General features: G+C 41.5%; 1 protein-coding gene across 1 annotated transcript in view; it reads left to right on the top strand.

Annotated features, from left to right (window-relative positions):
• The window catches only part of LOC8041009 (MAM and LDL-receptor class A domain-containing protein 2), a 204514-nt gene that overhangs the window by 171086 nt on the left and 8560 nt on the right, over nt 1-24868 (top strand). Inside the window, exons 43-50 of the mRNA XM_040210465.1 lie at nt 1946-2177; nt 5473-5598; nt 7797-7930; nt 8848-8956; nt 10882-10947; nt 13366-13560; nt 14758-14889; nt 23233-23376. Of these exons, the coding sequence (XP_040066399.1) occupies nt 1946-2177; nt 5473-5598; nt 7797-7930; nt 8848-8956; nt 10882-10947; nt 13366-13560; nt 14758-14889; nt 23233-23376 (1138 nt within the window). The remainder of the gene's footprint in view (nt 1-1945; nt 2178-5472; nt 5599-7796; nt 7931-8847; nt 8957-10881; nt 10948-13365; nt 13561-14757; nt 14890-23232; nt 23377-24868) is intronic.

Here is a 24868-nt window from a genome sequence, read left to right on the forward strand (position 1 = left end):
ACTAGGTACTTTCTGCCTCCTGAGCCCGTCAAGTTGCATAAAAATCCCTCAAACCCACCGGGAGTATCAGCAGCCGTATTCACTAGCAAACAGCACCTGACACCTGGATCTTCCACGGTTTATTAATCTCAAGGTGCCAGGAGTAGAATAACTGTCTGTTGTAACCACCTGCGCTGCTCCGCTTCCAAGATACATGACACTTACATTTTACAGCATCGGGCGGAAATAAATGTTAAAAGTACTTTTTCTTGGAGCCCATGAGCTGGAGCACGTTCGTAAGACGCGACTTTTTACGAGCTTCCTTTGACCAGTCCGGTGAATATCTATAATGGGTGTGCTACAACTCATGCGATCAGATTAAGGCTGGCAATAATGGCTCTTCAAGCTAGCTCAGGCATGACTTCAAGAAAACGCGACATGTGCTTCACGCTCAAGACAGGTTTGAAGCAGCCACTTTGTCACCTACCACAAAAATGAAAAAAAGAGTTTCGCGAGATGATTAGATTTTTATTACTAACAAAAAAACAGCGGAATGTTGCGCCGATTAAAGCAAAGTTGGACAATGGTTACAGGGGTTTGGCACCAGCTTTGAAGACCTTTTTTTTAGGGGGGGGGGGGGGGGGGGGAATCGGTGATTTTCAGTGTTGCAGAACAGCCACTGAAGATTAAGCGCAATCTGGACGCCCAGATGAGGCCGCCACGAAGGAAATCGTTAAGAAAAATCGCAGCATCATTTCAAAAAACCGTGGAGTGAAAGTGCGTGAGTTCGCTGAAACTTTAGGCATCTCAACGGAACGTGTTCAGAAAATCCTGAACGGAATCTTAAACATAAAAAGGGTGTGTGCACGACGAATCTCAAACCTGCTCACTGTCGACGGAAAACGCGCCCGAAAGGACTCTTTAATGCAGTGTCGGGCGATGTGGAATCGCAATCTGAAAGACTTTTGGCACCGATTCGTGACTTTGAATGAAAGTTGAATCCCCCACTTGACACCTCACTGTAAGCTGCAGTAAAAGCAGTAGACAACAACTGGGGAGAGTGCACCGAAGAAGGTAAAGAAAGACCTTCTTGTCAGCTGGAAAAGGGATGGCCACTGTTTTTCGAGGTACCCCATAAAATATATTGGTCTACTCCCGGGATGAAGTTAAAACAATAGAAGGAGCCTATTATATAAGCTTATTAGATTGTCTAAAAAATATCTAAAGATAGAACGTCCCAGAATGGCGGAAAAATGTGCTCTTTCGCCGGAGCACAAATCGCCAGCCCACCAATCGACAATCGCAATGACAAAACTGCAGGTGCACATTTTGCAGGTCTTGAGAAAGCATATTTTTCTGACCGAATACAAAAATGTCGACATTTCTGGACCAAGTGTGAATCTCTCAGTGGGCACTATGTTGAAGAATAAATAAAATTAAAAATACAAGCTGGTATTTATCTTGCTATTTTACTGCGCTTATCAAATGACCCTCGTAATGCATGGAAAGAGTCTGTCGGCAATGTGGTTTTCGATATTGAACGAGCCACTCTCGCTTACAAGTGTGTGTCAGCGTCCTGTCTGCCCGCGCTAACAGTGAATCTGAAGAAGCGAAAAAAAAAGAAATATTACATAAACAAAAAATGCGCCTTTCGCCTTCAGCATCCACACAAAAATTACTTATATTTCCTTTTTTATTTGTTTTGCTTCACAAATTGATAATCGCTAATGGAGTTTTGCCAGAGTCGCGTCCACAATGAACGCGAAAAAATAATAACGCACAACCGATATCCGACAAAAAAATATTCGATTTTGCTTTACTGGGGCGCTGCCCAAACGCGAGAGCTGTAGGCCTATATTTGAGAAGGCTGTAATGGCAAGAGTCGAAGACACGTTCCAGGCACTATAATAACGCTAGAAAATGTAGTCCTTCTACAACACTTATATTTTTTCTCCTTACGCCACAGGTGGCCTTCATCGGAGCCACATCTAGCGCCCCGGACACTGCAGTCGCTGTGGACGACATTCTCATCGATGAAAAGGGCTGCCCTTCGGCGGCCTCTTGCGATTTTGAGGACGACTTCTGTAACTGGTGGAACGTTGGAAACAAAACAAGCGCCATGCAGTGGTATCGTAACAGCGGCCCCACCATGACTGACGGCGGCCCTTCGGTCGACCACACCCTCAACACACCCAGAGGCAAGTCTTCTTCAGCTCTAATATATTTTAAAAAGGGTTCGCACATCTTTTTTTTGGCCTCCGAGCCTCCGAAACGCCCTCCTCAGAATTATTGTATAGTTCTAACCAAGGAATGACTAGGCCTATAACGCGGGTTGAATGAAAAACAAAATTTTCAAGGATTACCACAATCCCTTAAGATATTATATCAACATTCTTATGGATTGCTCGTTCTTTAGCTTAACACTATTTACCGTCAATATTTCCTGTACCCTGGGCGTATAAGCAACAGAACTTAGAAGACCAGGCATCTGCCTCACACATCCCCCCAGCACCATCATCAGTAGATTCACGTAGTGCTGCCTAGCTTACGTCCGCATGGCCGCCAGCGCGTCCTTCAGTGTCTCAAAGCAAACGCGACGCTAGATAGCGGTGACTCCATGACACAGAAGACTGCCACTTTGCGACGTAATCGTCAGGCTTCAGCGCGTTTACCGACTGTTGTAACTCGGGGGTCTACTAATGATAATATAATGGGCAGTCCTTGCCTTCAAGGAGATATATCGATAGAAGGCGATGATTTTACATTCGCCTGTTCAAAAAGAAAGTCCGCCTAACAGCACACGGAAGTACAGCTTGACTTGGCACGATTTTGGTAATCCAAAGAGCCTAACCTTGCCATAATGGGGTTTCACTTAAGCGCGTTATATTTGCGCATGAGAACCATGGCCCACGAGTGTCCTTTTTTTGCCACGCCAACCAATACCCAAAGTACCAAAACTAAGCCTGAGGTGCCACATATCAACCGGAAAAATCAGCAGTGAATCCTAAATCTGAAAAAAAAAAAATGTGCCAACTTAGGCCCAAAGTTCCCACGTCAGGACCGAACAACCAGAGATGATACGTAAATATGCTGCCTGTTTGACAATTTAGTCCCGAAAGTGCAAGATGACCTGCAAATATCAGCATTAAAGCCTAACTTTGAACTTTTTTGTTTAATTAGTGCTATGATACCCAGAATTCGGCCCAAAAAGTCGTTTCCCAAGTAGCACAAAGTGGGCCCTGAAAAGCGCGCCGACGTGGGTCCCTTTTGGGTATACCTCGTGGTCTCGGTATTCCAAGTCGGGCCAAAGTGGGACCTACTTGGGCAGACTGCTTTTGGCCACTGTGTCCACCTGGGACCCACGCAGCCCCCCCCCCCCCCCTTCATGGGCTACCTGTGCTGGGTCTACCTATAAATCTTTAGGGTTTTTTAAGGCTCTAAATTCCTAGGCACACTATAAGCTTTGATCAAAAGAACTGTACTATCTGGGAATAGCTGGCGTTTTCTTCTAATGGTACAAACTACGATCACGCTCACTCCACAGGCCGACGTACAACCTCGGTTTTCTGCAGGGAAGACGATCAATCCTCTTAGCGCTCCTCTCTGCTAACCTTCGAGGGGAGCCATGTTCAGGCGAGGAAAAAGGTGGAGATGCTATAGAGAAGGAGAAGGCGGGCAAAACTAGAATGCGCGAAGTATAAGTAGGCCTTGAGGGCTGCTTCACACTTGCAACCGACTACAACCGAGCCCGGCAGAACAAGATTTTAAGCCTCGTGTGACGTTTTACGACCGTGCCGCACAGGAGCAATGGCAATTGTATCGGCTTAAAGTCCCGTTCAGTTGGACTCTGTTGTAGCCGGTTGCAAGAGTGTAATCTAGCCTTAAAGATGGAGTGCGCTTTATCTTGTTCAACCTGGCTTGTTTGTATTGTTTTTTTAGTGCTTTTTGTACTTCAAGGTGAACTACCACCTAACCACTGTCCAAACTAAACCGTTTTACAGCGTATATTTTTGCTGGTGCTGCCAAATTCCCTATTAAAAATTTGACAATATAAGCTCAAAATTAATATTAAAATTCGGGAAATCAGGGTAATTCAGGGGATGGTAGGTAAATACAACCCCAAAATTTTTTTTTTAATATTAGAACCAAAAAATACGACGGTTCATACAGAGCATATTCTCCAAACGGCACGCTCGTAGCAGCACCAGAAGTAACTTAAAAATGGTGTCATCAATATACTATCCGCATTTTAAAGTGGGCGTGGCTTTAGAAAGCTTTCTTTACATTGCAATTTTCATTGAAAAAAAAAACGGTGCAACTGGAAAGAAAAGTTGTTTCTAATTGATGCTACTGACAAGACATCGTGAAAAATTAGTTTTCACGATGCAGCACCGGAGCTTCTACGAAGGTGCCTTCATGGGCGAATCCAGAAGTCTAACGAGTCCCTGAATAACCTGATCTGGTGCAGGTGCCCAAAGACAACATTTGCGGGCGCGTGCACAGTAAAATCTACCGAGTATGACGCAGTTAGCTTCTACAACAATGGCAACCAAGCAAGGAAGCAAGTGTTTGAGGCTCTAGGCGTCACTCCTGGAGTGTTTTGTAATGTGCCCTCAACAGGATGGACAAGGCCCGAATAGTCAAAAGTGACTTTCGGATCTCTGCTCAAAGCAAGCGAAGAAGGAAGGCCAAAGCAAGTGCAAGGAAAGGTTTCGCGAAGGAATCTGAGGCAAATGATGCTGAAGACTACGCACCAGGTGCATTTTAGGCTGAGCCTTGAACAACCAAACTTTCAGAAGTGATTTGTGAAAAACACTGTTTTTGCTTGTATAAGGAACATTTTCTCTCGAACAAGAGAACCTTTTCTTGTAATATTTCTCTCGTGTTTTGCTGCATAACCTGCGCATCTACTGAACTAAAAATATAATATTTGCATAAAAACTTTTTTTTTTATTTACAAGCTCCTCAAGGCAGAAAGCACCTAAGTTGAAGTACCAAAGTTCAAAAATTGATTTTCAACGAACTAAGCATTTCAAATATATTATTTTAGTTCAGTCAATTGCCAATACTGTATAGAAAGTGTGAGATAAGTTTCATTGTTTTATTAGCATTAGTTGTATTTTAAATGTTCCTTGACTAAGTCAAGAAAACTTCTATTTCAAACTTTTATGAATTCAATATATCTCAATAGTTTTAATAATATTTTGCTTGGTATAGCTAGAAGGACAGCCAAATATGCCCAGAAAGTTTAAACCGTTTTTACCCAGAAGGAGCTGGGATAATGGCAGAACATCTCGAAGTCACATGGCGGGGTACTATCCCCCCTTAGTACATATTGTCCATCTGCGACTCTGCACAAAGATCAAGTCGCAAGTAGGCTTCCCTTGAAATTAGCTGTCATATCAAGTGTTGGTAACATCGGTATACCTGCAAGGGCTAATGGGGAAACAATAAGTTTAGAGGCTTGAAGAAACCTTTCATGATTATTTGCAGGAACCTACCTGCTGCTGGACGCCCAAGACTTGTCCACGGTTCAAGAAGGTGTCGTAGAAAGCGAAATCATTGCCAAGGCATCTGACGCCGCCTGTTTTCGTCTATTCTACCAAATTGCTAATGGAAGTAAGTAAAGCCACTAGTTCCTCATTAAAACCAGCTTCCCAATGATTGAATGATGGGGCCATATGATTTAAGTATACACAGAATGTAAATGGATAAGTTTTGTAATTGACACGTTTTCCAATTGTGATAAGGGACAGGAAGCAAATGTTATTCTTAGAAATGTTTATATGTATGTATTTTCCGTACAATGTACCTTCAAATAACGATCCTTAAAATAATCTAGACGTTTTATCTATATCTATATTTTTTTCATTTATTTTCGCCTGACTCTACAACTATTCGCAACTCCAACGCTCTATAGATGGCGGAGCGGTATCTACAAGATGGCAGAAAAGACGGGTATCCAGGATTTGCAATGTGCCTGCTTGCTGACACTGGTCAGTGTTCCAAAATTAAATATTTCGCCTACAAATACGAAGCGGAGGGGCAGGAGCAGATCGCAGGTGACAGAGGTCTTGACGTGAATTAAAAAAAATGAGCATAGGATACTTTTTAAATTTCCGAAGTTGAACACAATCATTAATATCAAAAGACGTCCGCTTCTTTCCCCTTATGACGGCATAATACAGGGACACGACAACCAGAATAATGCGGTAGCAACAGCACCAAAGCCAACAGCCCCCGCAACAATTTCTTCCACCATCACAGCTCCTCTGGTTATTCGTTCGACTGCAAAAGGGCGAGCCGCGGGCGGGCGGGAGTTGCGAATATTGTCGCGCGCGCAGCTGGCCAAGTAGGCAGCGCGCGCGTGGCCTAACGATTATCGCGCTTGCCTCCCACGCGAAAAGCTAGGGTTCGAATCCTGGGAGTGACGTGTCTTTTGTTTATTCCTGCAATTTAGTGTTCTGGAGAATTCGAGAATCATGTTGCCTGTTCCAGGCCCGAATGTTCTACGCGTCGAAGTTTCTACGCCGATCATTCCAGAAGACCACTCATGTACATAAGGGGCTCGGCGTGGCGAGCCACGGTCAGTCTCGCCCCAGCGTTCGACTCTGCTGCCACGCCGACTTCGACGCCCGCGACGCTCTATTATTATCCTTTTGTACTCTTTTATTTTTGGCACAAGTTCGCCACATTAAACGTTTATTTCTTCCTGTTTCTTCGTTATTGTTGGTCACCACCCGTGACATTTTGGTGGAGGTGCTGGGTACCGCATGTCCGTGCAGCGCAGCCCTGCGAGTTCCCGCAGTGCAAGTCCGGACCCAGCCTCCCGAGGACCGAGCGAAGACCAGATCGAGACCCGATCCAGTCGCTGCACCCAAGGTCTACCCCCGGAACACGCACTTCTGCCACCCCGGACCAGGCAGCCAACGAGGCCGACGATGGCCAACCAGTCGCAAGCCCCCGCCGCTTCTACCGTCATCTACATGCCCGTCGCACAGCGGACGGCTGCCCCCTTCCACGGTGAACTCTACGAAGACGTAGAAGACTGGCTCCTGCAGTACGACCGAGTGGCCCGCCACAACGGATGGACTGATGAGCAGTGCCTCCAGAACATCTACTTCTCACTGGAAGGAACGACAAGGCAGTGGTATGAAAATCACGAAGTCGCCTTGACCACGTGGGAAGTTTGTAAGAACGAATTGAAGAAAAAATTTGTCAGTCAACACCGACGTGAGCGCGCCGAAGACCTGCTTCGAGGGAGAAACCAGGGACCCAAGGAAAGCGTGACATCTTTCACTGAAGACGTCCTCCGCCTGTTCGCCCGCGCCGACCCGCAGGCCACAGATGAAAAGAAGTTGCGGGTACTCATGCGAGGTGTCCGGGATTACATTTTCAGCGGCCTTGTCCGTAACCCTCCGTCGACGGTGGAAAGCTTCATCTCGGAGGCAACCAACCTTGAAAGGGCGCTCCTCGCAAGGGCGAGCCATTACCAGCGGTATAATGGCGTCACCGTGATTTCACCATCTACCTGCAGCATCAGTTCCGGCAACTCTGACCCCACTGCGATCCGTGAGATGGTCAGAGACATTGTCCGCGAAGAGCTTAGGAAGTTGGTGCCGGCAGCAGAACAACCATCTGCGCGCGGCAATATGTCAACATTATTTCAGCGGCCCAAAACTAACCAAAACAGATTTCACATACATATAAAAATAAGATTGAACTTAACAGCAATGCATTGAAAATAATATTGCTCTGCACGTTTGGTTATTATTCATTGGAAAGTGATAATTTTTGCTTCTTTTCTTTTTTTTCAGGTGATGCCTCTCTCGCAGTGGAAGTTCGCGACGCGTCTGGGCCTATTGTGAGCAGATGGACGGTCACTGCTAGAGGGAACAATTCATGGACGCCGTTTTCGCAGGATTTGAACAACTTGCCTTCTGAATACACTGTGAGTTATTCCTACCCGTAAAATTCAGCAGAAATGCTTGACAGTTTTGAGGTTTATATTTAAACTTACATCGCCAAAAAGAAAAACGAGGTCTTGAAACAAGATCGTCTACCCTAAATCCACCTATGTAGCACGGTTGCTTCGGCTCACATATTGTGTTTTCTAACAATTTAGGTCCCTGGAAGCCCAACAAACCAGCGGATCACCAAACTCGATATTGCTCAGCCGGAGTGTAGACAGACTTGCCCTAAATTTCTAAACAGGCGGCGGAGTTAGGGTTCACAGCAGGGTTGTTCGGTTTCACCAGTCAACTTTCCTCCTGAATATTCAAGCCAGTCCTAGAATTCGGTTTTAGTGTGGGTTGTTCGGTTAGTGTATGGTATTTTTGGCGCTTGTCAGGCATTTCGGCAATAAAAATCTAGTGGTTTACTCGTTCGCACTGAATTGACTAATGTCTGTCATGTTGTTTTCGTAATGGAAGTGACAGCAAAGTGTATGTCAAGTCTTGCTTTCTTCTACTGTTGAAGGCATAAAAAGGAAACACAACAAAACTTGAGTATTTCCTTATCTACTTATTTTTTTATGAAATCTGCAGCGCTCAAGAGGTACTATTGCAGGGTAGTGATTAAGCTAAGAGTAAATAAATCTGCACATTTTGATATGGAAAAACCATGCACACAAATATTCAACCGTCATTAAACTCGACTATAAAAAATAAACAGAAAAGAAACCCATTGACACTTTTCTTTATCAAAGACGGGAAACTGGGTTTGCAAAACCATTGCCTCCTCTTCCGTCGTATTCAAAATCGAAGAGTTTCTGGCATAAAACGAAAATCGTTTCTAAAATTTTCTTCCCTCTACTTGAACGAAGAAGCCGCTTGAACAATTTTTGTACGATGCGCATCATTCTTTCAGATCCGAATCAGTGGGACACCTGGAAAGCAGCAAAGAAGCGATGTTGCCATTGATGACATTAGTCTTTTCAGTGGGAAGTGCCCTGAGAGGCCGACCGCCACTACATCAGGTTGGTGGAAATGTCCCTCGAACTGCCTTACTGTTAGATTAATTCGGACATCGGGTTTAAAGTTGGCTCCAATGAGTTAACCCTAAGTAATGTGTTTTTTTCCAGTAGACGTGTAATTCCAGAAGATATAAACCACTCAGCAGTGCGTACCTATTAAAGAGCCTAATGAGAAAAATATATGCACCCACACGGCTCGCACACTATATTGCTATGCGAAATACCCAGAACGAAGGAGAATGTGAAAATTAAACAATTTCCTCAGCAAATCTTATCGTTTTAAGTGTTTCAAGACACTATCATTTATCATATACACATACCGCTAAGCGCACCAAGCACACAAAAAGGTGTCGACGCTGTGTGACGTATAAATTTAACAAAATATTACTTTTAAGAATATAACTAAAGCCAAGTAAAAAAAAGCGATATCTATAGCATAAAATTGGTACAAAAACATGACCAAATATCAACTTGATTTGTGCGCTTTTCATAATAGAAAGTTATTACAATATGTTATATTATTCTTTCTTACAGTAATATGGGTATGGGTCGTGCTTTTTTTTCAATGGTGAAGCGCGCCATAGTGTGCGCATTATTGTTTTGTTTAAAAGGTCTTTAGAATTCTGTACTGGTTTATTGCCTCAATGCCGAAGCCCAGCTAAGTTCCTCGGTCCTTTTCAAGGAAGATACGGGTTCCTCTGGGTCAAAACCTTTAAAGACATTGGGATACAAATTCCCTAATATCAAGAAACGTGTATTTTTAATGTGTTCACATTAAAACAATTCAGTATAACCTAACCTTTTAATACTCGGCTTTCCTAGATGTGAACAAAGCCTAAGCTTACATTAAATATTGCTGGACAGAAAGGAAAAAAATGCGGGCGAGGTGGTGAAGGATATTTATAGTGACCGAAAAACAAAGCAATCATAAAAAAAGGAACGGACAGAGCAACAAGGTATTCATCGTTCCGCCCGCAGATTTTGTATTTTTTTATGATTTCTGTCTCTCGGGTTTATTGTGAATATAGCTGTAGAGACGGCCAGCAATAGGGAATCAAAGTTTTAAATAAACATTTTCTGTGATATGCACTTCATTGTGACGTATACTACATAATAACTCATCTCGTGTACGTTGTATCCTTTATGAACCTTCCCATAAATTGTGAGGCGTACCGGCACTCTTTCCAGGCGCAGCTTAAGACGTGATTAAGCTACTTATTGAAGCAGCGAAATACATCGAATGTTTGCAAGCTTCTCATATTTTCTAACTTCACAATTTTTGTTTTTGTATTAAATTTGCGTATTAAGAAGCACGTTCGACACCTTGCGGCTGTAATAACAAGCGATTTTAGGGTATTTTTTCAGCATACAATATAACGACACTATTCACATAAGCCGTAGTAATGATGTAATCGTAGTTTTCTGATTGACTGAGATTCGATCAGACTCTCGTGGCATTTTTCAATCTAACTATGATCCGAGAAATGCTGGCGTGTTCTAAATTCATTATTGGTGTAATGCATATATGCGATTTGAGGGCACACGCCTTTATTATAATCTAATCATTGTTTTATTTGTTTTGACTACGTGGGAGTCAGTGTGTTTTACTTTCTGTCACATTACGTCCAGATGTAGCCGATAATACGACCTGATGAAACCAATCACACAGCGTCAAAAGGGTGTAATCACGTTGTTCTTCGTGTTTCTCTTTGTATTCTATCATCGCTGAACCAATCATTAAACAAAAAAAGCCCAGTGACTTTCGCATATTTACTCTGCTAGATGGCTTTCAATACTTCGTAGTGTCGCCTGCGTCTTGATTTAAGCTGATACGAAGTATATCTAATTTTATCGTGTTGGTAAAATCACACCTACAATATTTATTAACGTGTGTGAATTTATCTAATACACTTTACGTGTCTTTTCAGCATCCTCGCAGTCGACAGGGCTAACAACTGTATCAACGGAAACAACTCAGTCATCGACAGAATCAGGCAAGAATAATTTATAAAAGAACGTGTTCGGATAATATTTATTTAAGAAATAAAATATATGAGTTTATCAAATCATCAGATTTTAAGACGGATCCTAAACGAGGTATCACGCCAATGACACGCCTAATTTTGCTGATACTTGGCAATAGTAGAGGCCAAACTTGGGTATTGAGCAAAAGCTTTAGTTCTCGACACAGTAAAGTTTCTTTATCGTTTCTATGGTTTTTTTCGGGTTCACCACATAATTGCCAAAGTGCCAGACTTCAGCCAGAAATGGCAGATGACAGCCAAGCAACTAAAAGTAAAGCCTAAATCTGGCATTTGTTTGGCAATTTAGGCCCAATATTGCAACGCGAAACTGAAACAACCAGAAGTTAATGCTAGCTCTGAAACTTGCTTGGAAATGTTGGCCCAAACATGCCAGATTTAGGTTACACTATCAGTATTGAAACATAACTTCGGCGATTGTTTGCTATTTGGGGACAAGGTACGCATGACTCTAACCAAGAAAGCTTAAGTTTGGATCTAGCTTAGTTTTTTCGGTCTTTTTAAGGCTATAAATTTCCTTGCAAAAACTATGTGTTGGCTCAATGAACTGTGCTCCCTGGGAGCGAACTTCATTTCTTTGAATGCTCCAAACCCAAGGTAGCACCTTGGTCGCGTTAGTGTACCTTGAAATTTAATATATTATAGCACTATCAAATTCTGCAATTGGGAAACATTTTTATTATGCCATCAAAAATAGAGCATTAAGCCTACTTCAGAATCCGCGAGAGTTAGAAGCTCGCGAATAAGAAAATCAATGCTTGCTACCTTTTATGGATTGATAAAGCGATGGTGAGCCCAATATTGACTAATGCCATTGAGACTTCGAAATATTTTTTTAAACAATTTTTTTAAGCAGTTAGCCGCGAGGACATTCTTCCGTGTCGCTTGCTGAGTACCGAAATCATGCACAGCTTACCGCTTTTAATGCAATATTTTGACTAACAAAATTGCTAACAAATGTATAGCGCGAATCGCTGACAGACACATCAGAAAAACAACATCATTGTTTCCGCATGTGCAACGACCAATTGTCGGCAAATGTGGAGCGAAGGCTTGCGCTGCAGAAGCCAGGACTCATAGATTTAATTCCCTAGTGCAGTTGCTTCACAATTATGGAGTTATGAACATCCATGACCCCAGAATAGCGGTCGTTGAACACTGTCTCTATCGCACCGCAACAGCGATTCATAGGGTGAATTTAAATATCGAACTTATTTCTAAGTTTTGTTTTACAACGATGTAGAACAATTTCATTTTTTTGCCGCGCATTGTTTTCGGTACAGCAATTGTTTCTATTTAGTTATTCAAATTATCTACCAATGGGTGACCTATCGCCACTTATTAAAAAACGCTGTGTTGGAGAGAGCGGACACTTATATGGCACTCAAAAAGCATGGCGCCCATATTCCTTTTAATCTAGGCTGATTGAAATAGAATAAAATATGTCATCTTAATATACATCATGGTTTGGTATCTGACAGTTAGACAACATCGTAGCTGTTTGACCGATAGTTCTAAAAAGGTGGTTTGTGGTTTGCCATTCTGTCGCAGGCAAAACTCGAGCTTTGATGTGAGCAAAAAGTCAAAAACCGACATGTGAATTCAAAATTTCGCAGATACGTATGGCACAAAGTGTAGGTATAGGCGTAAGCGAGTATATTCGTCACCTCCCCTTGTTTTTCATACATACCCATTCAAAACTATACGAGCTGGGACATATCTAATATTTCTCGCGCATTTTATCAAAAAATTAGCTTTCGCTCAAATTAAAACTGTTCTTTATTCCAACAGACATGACGCTGATCCGACTGAAATCTGCGTTACGGTTTTTTTCTTTGGTTTTGGTGCTTTCTTTTTGAATTCCGGGGAAACACCACAGAAAATAAGAGAAAACAATAACCGCCTCAACAAATATATTTTTTTTATTGATTCGGCATTTTTAGTGTCGATCTGAGGTGTAAGGTGAAAACGTATGAGTATAGTGCGACTTTTGAAAGAAAATGCTTACTGTTTACTGATAATTTATCACTGTCATATAAAATATTCCCGGGGAACATTCCGGTGTTCGTTGTTGTTATTGTTTTTCAAAATCCACAAAGCGTTGATGACCAAGAAAGTGGGGGTTGTGTATGCCTGTTCAAAACACAATATAGCTGTAGGTAAATGCTTTGTTTCCATGAGCATTCATTATTTTTTTTTTCTATTCAGGTCAGCTCCCATTCGATGCTTGTCGATTTTCTTTCCCAATTAAAACGACAAAAAGAAAGGCTGGTACATATATAAAGTTCATTTCACATTCACCGAAAAGACGTAACTCTTGCTTAACATATTCTCTTTAATAACCTTGTCCCCACATCACATGATGCCCAGGAACTACCCCTCCTTCGGAAGAGAAAAGTTCGCAGCCGAGCACCTCCACTTCGGCACCTCAGACCACGACGCAGAAAGAAGTCGTTACCTGCGCGCCGGGGCAGTTTAACTGCCGCGATAACAAGAACTGCATCCCGCTGGCACTACTCTGCGACGGAGTGAAAGACTGTTCAAATGGGATCGACGAGAAGTGCGGTGAGAGGCCATCCTAATATTCTTGAATCCCGCTCCGCCACACTCCGCCTAAATTAAGTTACCTTTGGCTTGATACACAGGATGTACTTTTAGACTTTATAGATTTGTTTAAAGGAAGCTTTCGAGGCGAAAAATGTCCAGTCTGTAACATTTATATTGGCCGGGAGACATATTGTAAGTGAATACATATATTTCCCCTGCTCTTCATAAATACCCCACGCGAAATTTTCATTGTAGATTATTACAAGAATACAGCTGTAGGGTCTATGTTTTTAAGTTCGCATTTTTTCCCAAGGACTATTCATGACTGGAATGCCCTACCCAATCATATATTAAATGCTTCATCTGAGTCATCACTCATTGCTAACCTCCGCAGTTTCTGTAATTCCTGGGATTGACTGTATTTCTCGTAATGTTTTTCGTTTTTTTTTATTTTTATTTAATACGGTATAATGATGGACATTGAATGCCTTATTCCCGTGTGCTAAAATGACTAGAAATGTATGCCTTTATACAACATTAGGTACACACTCCTACCACATCTCCCGAAGGAGATAGTAGTATCAATATATAAATAAAATAAATAAAAATAAATAAATAACTAAATAATCGCCACGTCAAGTCGGATAATTATGTAAATTTCTTTATTTTTATGACATGTGAAAATAAACAAGGTTTCTATTAAATTATTAGTGAGGATCATCCAAAAGTCACTAAATGAGTAGAATTTATAAATTTTTAGACTGCATCGAAAACGCGATGTCGCACCAAATCTACCACTCTTACAAAAGGCCCAAGTTTAGAGATGTGAAAACGAAGATGATATCCTTCAGTGGGTTTATAGTGTGAGTTTTCATATCGCCAGCTTTGTGCGTGTTGCACGAGTGAGAAATTCAACGCACCACCATGCTAAATTTGCCACTCGTAAATGCATAGATGCACGTTTTTGCATACAAACGTACCAGAAGATTTTTTTTGTTAGAACTATTCTTGAGCAGAACTGGCAGCCACAAACGGAAGTGCGCTACCCTAACAAAGACACGTTTCTTCAGCTTTTAACACTCATACTATAACGCACTGTGGGATAATCTTTAGACAAAGAATAAATAACAAATTGAGAGCGTATAGATGTTGGTAGCAACGTTCACAGAAGGTCTCAAAGTAACAAATAACGATATTCTTATTTTGCATTTTTAGGAGGTCGAAACCAATGCACGCCAGAATTTTCTTTCTGCCCAAGCGGTGTTCCGCAACTCTGCTTTCCTCGGCAGTACCGCTGCGATGACCATCAGGACTGCAGCGACGGTTCAGACGAGTCCCTATGTGGATGTAAGTGTGCTGTCTGTGAATAGAAATGACTCTCACTTTTCTCACATCTCAGGATTAAGGGGTTCTGAAAACCTTTGACCTCTCGGCAATATTTGACAAGGTGGGACCTTCTGAAAAGTTTTGCTCAATGATATACCCAAGATTTTACATTTGGAAAAAAACACGTATTATACAATTAAATACTTTAAAATTTACAAAATATATAAAAATCATTAACATTTAATCATTAATTTACTCAGGCAGCACCCAAAAGTAACGCCTGATTAAACCCAAATGTTACAAGTATAAATGAATCGTATGACAAAACAATTGCACCACGGTGCTGCTCCTAGCGAAAGCATTTCTCCTAGACTGATGCAGGGCTGTCGTATAAGTCGTGCGTAGCAGCCAAACGTTCCAATCAATATCAGCTTACTTAGGCAGAACGCTACAGAAAACAGTTGGGCCCAACCCGGCGCTAACGTTTTTTTCACGGGACCAGCAAACCGAGAACACCGATACCCTGTGTCCGCTATCGAAACATCATCTCAATCCCAGTACATCTACTCGATCCGCCAGTGATCGATGATCAATCCAATAAGATGAATAACGAAAAATACTCTTCATGCTGACTTTATCACGGAGTGGCGCAGGTTAATGTCATCCCGTAGTGGTTTCCTGATCATCGAACACAAAGACCCTTCGTAGAGGCATCGCAGATAAGCGAAAGCATGGCCGTGTGTTGCCGTTGGTGCTGCTTACAGCTGCCGGACACACGATTGAACTTCAGCTACGAGCAATACCTATAGGTCGAAAGACGGAAAACACACTGAGTGCAACGCTGAATGTGGGTAGGCTCCGAATGTCAACGAGCGAAATGTTTACAAGAAGATCGATATAAAAAAAACGCGGGCGCTGGAAGGCGTAGGCACGGGCAATACCCTGCGAGTGCATTAGAATAGGTCGGAGCAGATAGCATTTTACCATTCGCAATAAACCTGGAGGTTGTCACTAGTGCTCTACCAACCAGCTGCCAAGGCAGAGCGGCATGGCCCCCATATGTGTCACAGGCTCTCGATAGGGCTTAACTTTTGCCTAGTAGCGTTTTGCTCCAAGCGTTAGTTAGTGTCAAAGCACTTTTTTATATTTATAGGGCTCCAGATAATAGCCAAAGTGCCAGTTACTAGACAAGGATAACAGATACCTACCAAACAACCAGCGGTGTAGCTTAATTTTCTAACTTGCTTGCCAGCTCAGGCCCAAAGTTGTGACATAATAATAATAATAATAATCTTTATTTCCATTTAAAGAAATGTTGGAGCGAAAGGAAAAAAAGCACCAACACGAAGCTTGACTGGCCCTCAGCCCCATCGGCAGCCAGTGAACAAATAGTTTTCGTGCAATGAGAAAAAAGAAAAAAAAGAATATCATACAGAAAATTATACATTACCAAATGGGATAACAGAAAGAAGACACAGAACACTTAAATATGTTAAAGTGTAGTACGCAACTCCTTAGGAGATATCGTTTCTATAATTCTATTTTCTTCTTCAAATTTGTTTGGAAGCTTTGGAATTAAATGCCGAAGCATTTGCTGCCCATAATTTGACCTGCATGTGGGAACCTTCCAATATTCATTATGGCGGGTCAGGTAAACGGTGTTATTTTTTTCTAACCTATCTCATTTAAAACAGCCTTTTTTTCATTTCATTGGTAATGTTGAATAGAAGTCTATAATCAAATAGCTTATGAATGTTTAATATTTGCAGATTACTAAACCTATTATCAGTGTGAGAGTCATAAGGCGCGTTGAAGATGGCTCTTAACATATTTTTTTTTAAGCAGATAAATTTTGTTCATGTTGTATGCCGTTGTTGTGCACCAGACAAGGTTACAATAACTGAGGAGTGAGTAAAACAGAGCATGATAAATAATTTATTTCATGCGAACTGATAGAAATTGGCTGCGGCGATACGTTAAACCAACAACACGTGACAATTTGGAAACCAAATAATTTACATGGCTATCCCATGACATACTTTCAGAAAAAAAAGACACCTTCTGTTCTAAAATTTTCCACGATCTGTGTCGGACTTGAGATAAATACTATTGGCCTCGGCATAAAAATAAGTTTATTTTTCGGACAAAAAAAAATAGCCTTTGTCTTTGCAGTGTTAATACTTAGTCCATTTTCCTTTGCCCACGCCGCCAACCTTGACAAAGTAAAATTATCAGCATTCGCGATTTCATCGCTCTTCAAAGAGGAAATAAATATACTGATGTCGTCTGCATAAATTACAAATTTAACAACAGGGTTTATATTCACAGTATCGTTTATATACAGGTTAAAAAGAAAGGGCTCTAAAGTACTTCCCTGTAAAACCCCTGAAATAATACGCGTTCTATCGGAGGAATGACCACTAATGTTAATATATTGGAAGCGGGGACTCAAGTATGAATTAAGGAGTGCTAACGGCAACCCTCGAAAACCATAGTAATTAAGTTTGCAAAGCAGAATGTTATGACTCACAAAGTCAAAGGCTTTAGTAAAATCTACGAACACGCCAACAACCGTTCTTTTTTCTTCAAAATTTTGTAATATATATTCTTTTTAGGACAAGGGCTGATTCCGTGAACGATTTTTTCTGAAACCAAACTCCGAAGATGAGAGTAAATCTAGCTTATTCGCAAATTGCACGACACGGGACTCTATAGCTTTTTCGAGGTCTTTAGAAAATAAGGGAAGAATTGGTATCGGTCGATAGTTGCTGAAATCATTTTTTCTCATTTCTTGTGAAGGCCAGATACTTTCGCCACCTGCATCGCCGTAGGAAATACTCCAGACGAAAAACAAAGATTAAACATATGGGTTACGTACGGCACCATTATATCAATAACGAACTTTAGTGGGCATATTTGAAGATCATCGCAATCGCAGCTAGAGATGTTTTTTAATTGCATCAATGTAAAAAAAAAATACCTGAGCATCTGTGAGAGGTTCAAGAAATATAGAATGACTATTTCTGACTTCTATGTATCTGCAAGGATCGATATTAACGTTTGTTGTAGATAAATTTGCTAAATATTTGCTCAAAGCATTAGCTAAGGACAGAACCCTTAGATGGATACGGTTAGTATTATCAACTGGCTGATGGCCTCAACGAAGATTTAACACTGAATTTAAATATTTCCAAACCAAGTCAGTGCGACCATTTGTATCCCTAATCACCTTATGATAAGACTCAGCTTTAGCTGTGCGTAATAATTTTGTTAGTTGGTTGCGATAAATTTTAAAGGACCGTAGACTTTGCGGGTCTCTAGATTTAACAAATGATTGGTATATCGCGTTCTTTTTTTAATTTTTTCAAGTAAATCAGGTGTTATTCACGGTTTTCTGATTTTTTTACTTGCCTTAAACATTTTGTACGGAAAATGACGACTATAAATGCTTTCAAATAGTTTTAGGTAATGTCCACAGACTTCATTTACATCTTCTGAACCAAACATATAACACCAATTAGAATCTGCAATCTCTTGTCTGAATGCATTCATCTTTCCGGTGGTTATATGTTGAAACGTGTACGATACATTATTTCTATTTTGTTTAGGGTTCTTCGTTTTCAAACACATGAATATTGGAAGGTGATCACTTAAATGGTAGCTTATAACTCCGGATTTTATATTTTCACTATCGCCTTTGCTAATAAATAGATCAATTAATGTTTCAGAGCTTACACTAATTCTAGATTGAATATTTATTGTGTTCATACACCCATTGGTTCCTGTGATCATATTCGATTCCCTCTTCAATGCAGTATCTTTAAGCCCTGTCAATATTAAAATCCCCACCTGAAATTACGGTATAACCATTATCATTAACAAACGAAGGTATGTGTTGAAAAATTCCAAAAAGTTATCACTATTGCCATCTGGAGGCCGATAAAACACACTTATTAATACACATTTTGCGCGCACTGTTAATACTTCGAAGTCCCGTGTAAAACACGAATAATCTGACAGTAGTTCACAGTTAATTGTGTCTTTAATTAGTAGACATACTCCGCCCCCGCGGAAAGTAGTACGATTTAAGGAAAAGCTAAAGCATCCAGGAAGTTTCAAAACATGACTATCATTACGATACTACGTTTCTGATAACGTTACTACGTCTAACAAAAAAGGAACCTGATTAAAAAACACTTCGAAATTTATATTTTTATATCTAGCAGATTGGGCATTCACATGAAAATATTTTGTGAAAGCATGGCGTTTAGTACCAAGATATGCTTCAAGGTCACATGGAAGTAAACAATCATGGCCAAACAATCATGGCCAAGCATCCTCACATCTGACAAAACCTGCACGGTCGCCCGCCCCCACGCCTGACAAGAATCTCTTCATATTGATGCCATACGAACTGATAGAACCTTTGCTTTGCCCATTCTTTTGTGATCCAGAGAAGTGCCTTCTTTTGTTTGGTTAAGTTTTCTAGAATATCAATATTTCGCTGACCGCGTGCAAGTTTTTTTTTATTCCGAAGCCTCTCGTCGCGTTTTTCTTGTTGTGCAAAACGTATGATAATTCCGGGAACTTTGTCGGGCTTCGATGGCAGTCTGTGAAGAGCTATTACGTCACTTGCCTCGACCGCGGGTAACTCGAGTTTCTGTGCTACCTCGTTTACTTTAGTTATCAGGTTTTAATTTTCAGCAGGTGGAACATTGTGAATTTCCAGATTTAAACGCCTGCTGCGCCATTGAAGGTCATGCAGGCCCGACTTCAGTGCCTGCATTTCCATTGTGCGATCAGTATTCTCAAGGCATTCCACGGTTTTTTTTTTTAGATCATTAATTTCCTGACCATGGTTTTGCACTTGCAGTAGCTCTTGATAGTCTTACGACATAACTTGAATGGATTCGTCGATGTTGTCAACCGTTTCCCTAAGACCTAGAAGGCTCTCTAGCTTAGCGTTTACGCTGACAAGCATGCTTGGTATATCAAGAGTAGTTTCCTTGCTGGCATTTCTCTTTTTTGCATTTACACATGTCGGGCACCGCCAAGTTTTACGAAGACAGTCACCCTTCGATCTACTAGTTGGTCGTTAAACACCCGAGCAATCTCCAAGGTGGTAAGAAAATTTGCACTCAACACATGTCACGAAAACCCCGTCACCCGGCAACGCCTGATCACACGATAAACAGGTGTCGTGCTGGGCGCCAGCCATGTTACTGTATCAGTTTCATAATCGGCATAGAAAGGCTATTCAATAACGCTAAGGGTTGCAGTCGGCGGCAAAAGCATGCAAAATCTAAGACAGAGCAGGAATAACGCTCACCTGTAGGTAGAAAAACGCAGTTTTACACACTGTATGGAACGTTTGCCGCCGACTGCGCGTTGAAAAGCGAACCAGAAGTGAAGCGTAACTCTGGCACTTGTTTCGCGGTTTTGGACCAAAGATCCAAGACGACAACCAAAATACAAAGAAAAGAAACCTAACTGACATATACTTGGTTATTTAGGGTCAACATACACAGACTATTGTCAATGAAGCTTAATTTGGCTCTACCTGAGCTTCATCGGGTGTTTGAAACCCTACATTTGGATGACTCGTTTTATGTTATTATATTTTGTCAGAATTAGTTGACTGAAGATAATCCAACATTAATTCATTGTATTTTTTAATGTTTTCATTGGTTTTCTGTGCTGAAGGAAGCACAGACTGCGGTTGATTTTCGGGCACGATATCACCAGATTGGAAAAAAGAAATCCATTCAAAACCTTGGCTGGATCAATGTTGTTTTTTAAAGCCTTTTGAAGCACCCCGAAATTTTTCGCTGCTGCCCTTTTCAAAAACAACACAGAACCTGATGCACGGACGTTCTTTCAGGTCCGCCATCAAACAAATTGACGAATGGGATTCGTGTCGCCGAGGAAGACTATTAATTTGTGTAAAGAACGTTCACCGAACGCCACCTCGACTTGCCTACTGTTGTGGGCTCTATGTAGTACATGTGCCTAGAGAAAACGCCGGTACTAACGCCGCTCCCGCCATTGTGAAATAATTATCTTTTTTTTTATGTGGCCACCCTCACATATGAACAACCTTTCTTATCTGCTATGACTCAGTTAATTTTTCAGTTGAGAGTACCAGCTCTGTCTAAATGCTGCCATCTTTAAACTCGAGGGTTAAAAAAATGAGCATATTCCAAGTCAGAACTCTATGACTGTAACAAATAGTTAAGAGCAAAAAAATTATATAGCTGCGGTTCTACGTATAAAAATGCAAGCAACTTATATATCTAGCTATATGCTTCCAAACTTATCTAGTTAAAGTTTCAGCTACTGTACAAAAGTTTTTAAGTCCAAGGTGAATATGAAAAAAAGGTGTGTGCATCAAGTTTTATTTTATTTTGGACAAAGTAGCAGCAGAAACTGTAATAGGGCTTCGAGAGGCTTTAAAAAAATAACAGCTCTGATCTAGACAAGGGTTTCGAATGGATTTCTTTGTTCAAATAAGGCGACATCTTGATTGAACGTCAGCCGCCTATGGGCGTATATGTACAATTACATATGCACACATTTATTTAGTTAAAGTTACATTCGGTCATAGAAGTGGGTGACACTGCAGCTATTTAGAAAATATTACACTAAAGGATGGGCATGGGCGCATGAATTTACTAAACTAGCTCTTCTTCATTAATAAGGGTGTAAAAGACAGCAGGTCTAGGTTTGGCGAATTTTTATGCAATTCTCGATATATTTCGACGGCATTGTACATCACTGCCTACGTAGCATTCATTGTAGGACCATGGAGTCGCATAGGCTCAGATATTGCGTATTAGTAAAAGTGTTACGCATGTACACAAGGCCAAAATATCTCAAAATACGCGGTAACACTTATTAAAATAAGTGTTGCGCGAAATAAAAATAACAGTGCAACTTGAAGCAAAGGAATCAAACATCTAATACATTGTTTTTCTTGTAAGTTCGTGAAAACACACGAAAGTAAGTTAATTTAGGCTTCCAATCTACTATTTCTTCGGGGTATTGATATGTGGTGATTAAATGAAGACCGATGGTGGATGCCAATGCAGGTATAAAGTTAAAAGAAAGGACCATCCGGACGCACTTGTTCGTTCAGGAGAATTGTGTTTCGGCGTCTCGCCGCACCGGGGCGCCAGTCACGTGGCTCTCCTCCCTTCCGTTGTCTGCCGCTCCACCTTTCCGATTTCGGCGGACGCTTCTCGTGGCGATCTGTCAGGTTTTGTCAGCATATAAAAGGCTACGACCGTACGACTGACACCGGCTTTCGGTGTTCGAACGCGTTTGAACAGTGAGTATAGTCAATAGCAGCTAGGTTCGCTGTTACGTACTAATCGTTCCGAGCAGAGGTATGTGCTTTGGCGTCCCCGCGCTAGCTCAACACCACCACTCACTTAGTTCATGTTCTTGTATTTTCTAGTCGAACTTTATTTTTACAGGCATCTGGTGAAGCTTTCAGCTGTCTTTAAAACTTTACGTCTGTGTATTTTTTTGTTTTGTTTTTTTCTGTCCCGTTTTTTTTTTCTCTTTTTTTAGGGTTCCTCTGTCAAGATAGGGGCGCTCTCATTCAAGAAGATATTCATTTTGGAGCTATTTGGTTTTCTTTGAGATCGTAAATCCGGCTTGGTGATGGGTCTTTTTGTATAATAGGTATATGCAGAAATGTACAGTAAATTATATATCAGCAAGGTTGCGCAACTTTTTTAAAGTTTGATGATGTTTTTTAGGCTTATTCTTGTCCCACAGATATTCAGTTTTTGTGCATAGAATTTCGGTGTCGCACGAAAAACCGGTGTTTATCGCGGCTGATGTTAAAACAAACACAACATCAGTTTTTGTTTGTTTTATTCTCGCAACCTTTTAGAAATTTGTACGTGACACGAGCACCGGTGTTTGCATCACGTGCATGTTCCCAACACTTGAAAAGTGCTCAAAATAAATAAAGAAAAATACGAGTTAAGATATGCGGTTGCGAAGCAAGAAGTCTCGCAGACAGTTCGTTTGGGAGCGTGTTCCAGGCCAACACAAAACAAAAACCGCAGTCAAAAATTTTGTTTCCGTGGAACTTGGGCTTTTCTAAATTAAAAACTTCCCCTATTCGTTGTTTGTTTGTTGTATTCCGTGATTTTGGAAAAAAAAAAAAGAATAGAAACGAATCGGAGAATTATTATCTGGGTTCATCGACCTTTTCGAAAAAAAAAAAAAAAAACTATTTATGAGTTCGTTTCTGAGCGTTTGCTAACAAAGATGTTTTTTGTTGTGAGTGAATTTTCACTTCATTTACGAAAGCAGAGCTTTGAAACTTGTCATCATTTATATTCCCGTTAGATTGTCCGTCGTACTACTGCCGCAACGGAGGCCGCTGTGACGTCGCGTCAGACAAGGGAAGTCCCAGCTGCACCTGTCCCGAGGGCACTGCGGGAGAGCGCTGCCAGTTCCACGCACCAGCTGCACAGCGACTGAAAGCGGCCGGTGAGTTGAAGTCGCTTTGACGCTTGTCGAAAATAGCTTACCGCGAAAATCCCGCAAGGCCTTTCGTTGATATCACACGAAGCGCGGAATCGTGGGGTTGTTCCTGTACGCTTTGGCCGGCTCGTATTCTCCGATGCCCCGAAACCGGCGCCATAGATATTTGGTTTTTTAATAATCGGCTCCATCTGGGAGGGGAGAGGAGGGAGGGGGGGGGGGGGGTTTGGTTGTCAGAGAACTACAAAATAAAGCACTGGTGCACTGCGGGAAAGCAACACCTTTGGAGCGATCTTTGCGGGTGTTGCTCCTTCGCTTTGTACAGGTGCTCGGAAAGACGCGCTCAACGAGGCAACCCGCCTCCATACACCCTTTCAATGCGAAAGCAATTAACTGTCCCATGGAGCAAATCCGGCAGTATCTGCCACCGTGTGCAGCAGCAAAACGGCAGTTAAATTGCCATTCGCCAAAAGCACAGCAACGGAGATGCTTCGTCAAAGAATTCGGCGGGGTGCTTAAGGTCCAAATGAACGCGCCTCAGAAAAATAAAACACCAAGGAAAGCACAGTAAGGCATATGCATCGCCACGGAAGGCGTGGTTGTGGCGGGGTTCACCGGGCTTGCGGAGTGAGGGAGCGTGATGTCACCACCGAAGCGCCGTATGCGATAGAAAAAGGTGGCGCGTTGTTTGTAAGAACGCGTCGCCTGTAGGAATGCTTTAGCATTCCTACACGTAAACAGTTTGAAATGTATTTTTAATTTATTTTTAAACGCCAGAAGAGGCGTTGTTATCAGTTTACGTCCCTGTGAACTTCTGGTCAGATGCCTGGGCAATCGAGCCCAGTCTAGCACCGATTCCTGCAACGTTCACATAATATTTTATGACCAGTTGTGGTAATCGGCTAAATGACCGATTAGCGAGAGATTTGTTGCATATTTTGTAATTCTTCTGAATGACGACCGATCTCCTGCTATTTTCTTGAAAGCACAGCAGAAGGTCCTTGCCAGATCCAACCCTTTGCGATTTCTCTAAAACTTCATCGACTCAAAAATGTTGACATCAAAAAGCTCGGACAGCCTCTGAAACGAAGCAACCGGAAGTATATTTGGGGCCAAGTGACCATCAGTGTTTCTAAACCGCAAAATGGTATATCAAAACATATAAAAGTACGATGATTTGAGCTCATTTCAAAGAGAATAATAAATGCATTTTATTCGAAACTATTATTACAAATTTGAATATTCACCTAGCCCTGGTTAAACCTACCACAACAGATATATTATTGAAGGTGTACTCGGGTTACAATTAACTGCTGCTGTCCGCTTCACAATTAAATTTTCTTTTTTTTTCTTTTTTTTTTTGGGGGGGGGGGGGGGGGGGATCGTGGCAAAACACGCTAAAGCAAGGAATGCATAGTGCATGTTAGCCTTATTAGCCTTCTTTATATCCATCGCTCGCAGAAGTCATTTTCTGAGGGACACATGGACAGCCTTTAAT

The sequence above is a fragment of the Ixodes scapularis genome, unplaced genomic scaffold (assembly GCF_016920785.2).
Source record: "Ixodes scapularis isolate PalLabHiFi unplaced genomic scaffold, ASM1692078v2 PGA_scaffold6__148_contigs__length_123643588, whole genome shotgun sequence".
Classification (NCBI taxonomy): domain Eukaryota; kingdom Metazoa; phylum Arthropoda; class Arachnida; order Ixodida; family Ixodidae; genus Ixodes; species Ixodes scapularis.